Source organism: Phyllopteryx taeniolatus, chromosome 2, assembly GCF_024500385.1.
Source record: "Phyllopteryx taeniolatus isolate TA_2022b chromosome 2, UOR_Ptae_1.2, whole genome shotgun sequence".
Classification (NCBI taxonomy): domain Eukaryota; kingdom Metazoa; phylum Chordata; class Actinopteri; order Syngnathiformes; family Syngnathidae; genus Phyllopteryx; species Phyllopteryx taeniolatus.
Genome location: NC_084503.1, coordinates 34,645,952 through 34,652,487, shown reverse-complemented (window position 1 = coordinate 34,652,487; position 6,536 = coordinate 34,645,952). Strand labels below are relative to the sequence as shown.

Sequence of the window (6,536 nt, the reverse complement as noted above, 5' to 3'; positions counted from 1 at the left end):
GCCCGGCCCTTGCGGACCCTCCATACTGGGCCATGGAAATGGTCACGTCAGAAGCCAGCTCTCCCTATAAGCACTTGTTCCTTCACGTCACACCAAGGCTCCAGCATGAAAAGCGTGTGATCGTTTTCCAAAGGCGAGCATGTGCGTAGTTAGTACATTGACTATATATCCTTGACCATGGTTCTTTTCTTCGCTCCATTCTCCTCACTGTGCACACACAGGGATTGGAATCTCCTTTTCCCACTACAACATGGAGGTAAGTGAAATCTTCTACTTAAATATTATTTCGGCAAGTTTTGCTGTTCTGCTTTTTTCGGGGGAGGGGACGGAAGGGGTCATGTGATACAATAAGGTCATAGAGTTATCCCCAACATCGCATGTCTATGAATTAGTATGTACCCCTGTAAATAACACTCATTGGTCATTTTTTAAGTACTCCTGCACAAACTATTAAGAGCCAAAGAATTCTTTACTAAGAGAATACTGTAATGTACATAACTGACTGAGCCTGTTAGCAATTTTTATTACTGTGGTTGTAGTGTGTAGTGTTGTATAACTCCACTGTATGATAATGATATAGATGTACCATACAGTAGTTAATGTTAAGGCAGGTAAGTATACAGCGAATAAAACATGTCTTCACACCCCTGTTCAAATGCAATCTTTTTGTGATATAAAATATAGACCAAGATATTTCAAAGCTTTTATCACAATTAGTGTGACATAGAACATGTCACACTCAACTGAATTTTTTTTTAATCCTTTTGAGAGGGGAAGTAAAAATAACAACTGAAATATTATGGTTGCACAAGTGTACACACCCTCTCTGGCATGCGGCTGTTTTCAGACTTAATGTGTTACATTCAAAGACATGTTAAATGGGAGTCAGCACAAACCTGCCACCATTTAAATTGTCCCGATTAACGGCAAATGAATTTACGAATTTCTAGTCAGCTTTACTGTTTAGGTATTCCTAATTATTGTTTTTGATGGTTTAGAGAACAGTCACTGATGGTGCAGTGGTACACTCGCCTGACTTTCGTGCAGGCAGCGTGGGTTCAGTTCCCACTCAGTGACGGTGTGAATGTGAGTGCGAATCGTTGTCCGTGTCTATATGTGCCCTGCGACTGACTGGCGACCAGTTCAGGGTGTAGTCCGCCTTTCGCCCGGTCAGCTGGGATAGGCTCCAGCGTCCCGTGAGCCTAACCAGGATAAGCGGTGTTGAAAATGGATGGATGGGTTTAGAGAACACTGCATCACACACACACCCACAGACCAACACACACACACGTATATATATTTTGGTTACACTAAGTACGTAATTACAGGAAAAGGACAACATCTACGACCACAAAAATGAATACTAAATTACTACCTCTGACAGTGTAATTCAAAACTGACCATTATCATTTAAAAACCGTTTTTTTTTAGAATTTTCATTTCAACTAATAATTTATTAATAATAAATATAAATATAATATTAATATAAAATATATTAATGAATAAATAATAAGTAATATTAATTAATTAATTAATTAATTAATATACTGTAATTATTTTACCGTATATATAATGGGAATTGCATATATAAATTTTAAAACAATGACAGTGAGGGGGGTTGTCTAATGTGCAGAGGGAGGTCATTTCAAAGTGACCAGCAACAGAAAAAGCTCTATCCCATCTGAGCTTTTGCTTCGACATCAGTACCTCCAGAAGCGTAGGGATTGAGCACCTCAGCGAGGCAGAATAGGGGGAAACCATTTAAAGATTTAATAACAAACAAACAAAAAATCTTAAAATAAACTGTAAAGTGCGCAGGCAGCCAGTGGAAGATGGCCCGAATTATGTGCTCCCTCTTACGTTTTCCAGTTAAATGGGGAGCTATTGGCTGACAATTGGTCAGTGTCCTCATCTGTTGGAGCAACCCTGTGTTAATATAAGGAAGCAGGCGCTCCAGTATGAACATACAGTAGTGCGTTATATATACTACAATCTTCTTCTTTTCCTTTCGGGTTGTCCCGTCAATAGATTCTTTTATTTTGGATGCGTTAGGAAATGTACTCCGAGCGCGCACTGCTACCTGCCATACCGTTAGGAAACTCAGAGCGTTGTTGGATTGTGCTGTTCGGTAATTCAGTGTCACACTGGCCGCTCTGACTGGGGAGACAGAGCATCAAAGCATCAAGCAGGACGAGCATGGAAGCTGTTCCGGCAAGTCGTTCAAGCAAGGCGGTCGTTCATAAATTCAAAGAAAGGGAGCGCGCTCTGCTTCTCGGAACACTTGCACAGTTATAGTAGAGTTAGGGCGTCAGATTGAATTTCTTAAAGCACCCTCACACTGAGTGTATTCTCTTCTGGTTGTATGAAGGACGTAGGTCGCCATGCAGCTTCACTACTGGCGAGGCTGAACCACCAACGAGAGCAAGCTCACTTGTGTGACTGTGTGCTCAGACAGACACTGGACCCAGCTCATCTCTACCCAGCACACAAGTAAGTCCTATTGCTACTAATACTCAGATCAGGTCTTTCGAACTTGATGCTCAATGAAAAGGAATTTTCTTTACACATAGGGCTCTATTGTCATAGGCAGCGCATCTGCGGCAGAGCGCAAAAACTGGCGGAATTTGATTTTCCAATTTGGAAGACAGGTTGAGCGTACTGGTGCAACAAGGGCGTGTCTTATGACTTGCACCCAGCACAATGTGACAATTTGGTGGCAAAAAGTTGGTCTAAACTCACGCCTGCTGTAACCACGTCTAACGTCTGAAGTTGATCCGGTTACGGCGGCACGGTGGACGACTGGTTAGAGCGTCAGCCTCACAGTTCTGAGTTACCCGGGTTCAATCCCCGGCCCCGCCTGTGTGGAGTTTGCATGTTCTCCCCGTGCCTGCGTGGGTTTTCTCCGGGCACTCCGGTTTCCTCCCACATCCCAAAAACATGCATGAATTGGAAACTCTAAATTGCCCATAGGTGTGAATGTGAGTGCGAATGATTGTTTGTTTGTATGTGCCCTCCAATTGGCTGGCAACCAGCAATCAGGGTGTAACCCGCCTCCTGCCCGATGATAGCTGGGATAGGTTCCAGCACGCCCGCGACCCTAGTGAGGAGAAGCGGCTCAGAAAATGGATGGATGGATGGATGATCCGGTTACAGGTAGACACGTTCTGAGCTTTACAGACATGTGCAGGCATCAAACCCTTTGTATTATTGTAGAAATCATTTCATTGAATGCATTATTATTATCCATTTTCAACACCGCTTATCCTGGTTAGGGTCGCGGGGAACTGGAGCCTATCCCAGCTGACTTCAGGGGAAAGGCGTACTACACCCTGAACTGGTCGCCAGTCAGTCGCAGGGCACATATAGACACAGACAACCATTCGCACTCACATTCACACCGTCACTGAGTGGGAACTGAACCCACGCTGCCCGCACCAAAGTCAGGCGAGTGTACCACTACACCATCAGTGACTGCATTATTATCTTCATTGCTATTACATTTTTTAAATCATCCCACTGGCTGGCACACAGCTGTGGGTGGGGTTCACACAAAGGATCGGGTGTAGGGATAGACACATGTGGTCCATGGACATATTTAAGACATCAGCGGTTATCGCCAGCTCATTCTGTATGTAAAAGGGGAACCTACCCGCTCACGTTGTTTGATGTCACACGGGCCAAGAGCAGCGACAATGCTTCCCTCACGCACGGATCACTGCAACTACCGCCTCGTCCTCATCCGCACACAGATGTCTCCATCGAGACTGTCATTGCGCCACATTTAAAGGGAATGAGAGGAGCCGCTTTGATTGGTGAATGAAATCAGCTGTAAATGTACCCACAATGGCGCACTTTTGGCTCCCCTGACTGGCTGCGCTGGTCCACGAAATTACCACCCCTGCTGTGCAGTTGCACCACCCACTGTGCCAGATTTACACCGTTCATGAAAATAGGGCTCCGTATACCTAACTGCAGTGGGGTGATTGATCCAGAACTGAGACTACTAATATACTTTTAGGATGCAATACATCGGCAGCAGTGGGAAACCACGGAAGTGTCTAGATTATAATTTTTTTGTTACCTCCTACCTTTGCTTTTATCCCCATCAGGTGTGTTCTGGCTGCTGCCAGTCCAGTTCTGGCCACTATCCTCTCCTCTACAGGTTCCCTGGTGGATCTACAGGCTCCATATCTGGCCGACTCTGTCCTGGAGCTCGTGTTGGACTTCATTTACACGGGAGTTCCGCCTCCCGCTCGGAGTTGGCAACAGTACCGTGATCTACTTGCCGCTGCCCGCCTCTTGGAGATGGAGCAACTGCGGGAGGTTCTAATGAGTGCTCCACCAATGGAAATGAATGAAGCATCTAGTGAACCTTTTAGGACTTGCGGGAATCATATGCCTCTGTATTTGGATCACAGTGTAACATACACCACTGAGGTGTCAAAAAAAGATAGGGAGAGGATGATACAAAATAGAGTAGACAAAAAACATGTTGTCCCTTTTACGGCCCATGTGGACCAGGCTTCTCCCTTATCGTCCTGTGGGCCAGTACCAGTCATTCGTCACAGCAGCAGAGCCTCAACAATGCCGTCCAGCCTCCAAGTGGCTTCTGTGGAGGAGAATCACCAGTACAGGAACAAGCATTGTATTGATGACTCACATGAGATACCGCTTGTGGAGGTCTCCTATTCAGGGAACTACAGTGAAGATATGAGCGTAAGAGAGGATCACTGCATAAAGATCCAACTGGAAGACATCTGTGGACTTGACGAGATAAGAACACAGCAGGAGGACTCCAAAAAGTTGGAATCAGAGCTTCTAACCACCAATGCGAACGTTAAAGTCACACATCCACATCTTAGTGATGACAACATGTTTCATCTTCAGGAGACATCTTATCGAGGATGCCTTCGCTATCACACACAGCACCCAATCCTTCATCATCTCTCATCAAATTTGTCAGAGCGGTCCAGTGATGAAGACGAGGCCGGTGTCTACAGCAGTTTCAAACCTGGAAACCAAACATCTACTCTACTTCTTCCGGACAAGACGTTGGAACAAGAAACAGCATCTGCGATCGGCCGCAGTCACACAAACAAGGACGACACTGGGGCTTCATGTAATGAGGCTAACAGACATTTAGCAGTGCGAGAACAACATGTGGCGCGTAAACAAGCCTATACAGCTCCCACCGTGCGCGACTACGTTCAAGCGTCTACGTCCACGCTCAGCACGCTGCGGCCCGCTCGCCACCCGTTCCAGTGCTCCCTCTGCACACGCTCCTTCAGCCAGCGCGGCACCTTGAACCGACACATGCGCTCTCACCTGGGGGTCAAGCCCTTCCCCTGCCCCCGATGCCACATGACCTTTTCCCGGCAGTACCGCGTGACGGAGCACATGCGTGTTCACCGGCGCTGCGGCGACCTCCAAAGCAACTTTACGAAGAGTTCCACCTCCTCAGCTTAATGTAGCACGAAGAGGACACAAGTGTCGGTTTGTCTAGTGCTGGGCGTCCTCAATAGATGGACTAGGTCTGGACCCAGACAGACGCATTAAATATGGACCCAAACCTATTATAAAATAATTCCATCTTATTTATTTGATTACAATGTCATGTCAATCTCATGTTCCCAGGGCCTTCAGCAGGGCTGGTCAATGTAACTTAAACTAGATTATCAATGGGACTATGTTTTTGACCAATTAGAATTCAAATTTGTCCTTGCAGGGCCTGCTAGCTGGCCTACAATTTTTCCATCCTCGAATTGGTTGGTTCAGGGAAAGACTAGTTCGACAAGCAAAACACGTCTGAAGTAAGCGTCACGAATTAATGAATATACATTTCTGGTGAGTATTATGTATTTTCATTGAAATGCTTTATGTTTTTGTCATATTTTTAGATGTTACAGATATAGCTATAGATTCGGAATTGCTACAGATGGTTTAGAAGCATACACACAGTGAACCCTCTATTTATCGCGAAGGAAATGTTCCAGACCCACCTGCAAAAGGTAAAAATCTGCTATATAGAGAGACCATATGAAATTAATGTTTTAAATAGCTTTACATCTCCCACATGCTTTAAACATTAAAACACACTTTGAAAAGTATTCCTTCACGCCTGTTCTCTTTCTTTTACATTTCTCCAAATAAAAGACGAAGTGTCCTTGCTTCCAGCAGTTTTTTTGGTTCAACCAGTTGAATTTTTCCACCCAAATATTTTTTATTGTAGAAAAGGGTGAGAGAGTAACAGTCAGAAATCTAGTTCACTTTTTTTTTTTTAAATGAGCATGTGAATACGCACATACAGTGGGTACGGAAAGTATTCGGACCCCCTTAAATTTTTCAGTCTTTGTTATATTGTAGCCATTTGCTAAAATAATTTTTTCCTCATTAATGTACACACAGCGCCCCATACTGACAGAAAAAAACATAATTGTTAAATTTTTTATTAAAAAGGAAAACTGAAATATCACATAGCCATAAGTATTCAGACCTTTTGCTGAGTATTTAGTCAAAGCACCCTTTTAAGATAATAC

General features: G+C 44.4%; 1 protein-coding gene across 1 annotated transcript; it reads left to right on the top strand.

Annotated features, from left to right (window-relative positions):
* The first annotated feature begins 86 nt into the window (after positions 1–86).
* On the top strand, positions 87–6,168 carry LOC133474306 (zinc finger protein 180-like). Its single transcript, XM_061765879.1, has 3 exons — positions 87–256; positions 2,369–2,490; positions 4,110–6,168. Exons 1-3 carry the CDS (start codon positions 251–253, stop codon positions 5,464–5,466), a joined length of 1,485 nt encoding a protein of 494 aa, XP_061621863.1. The 5' UTR covers positions 87–250; the 3' UTR covers positions 5,467–6,168.
* Positions 6,169–6,536: the final 368 nt, after the last annotated feature.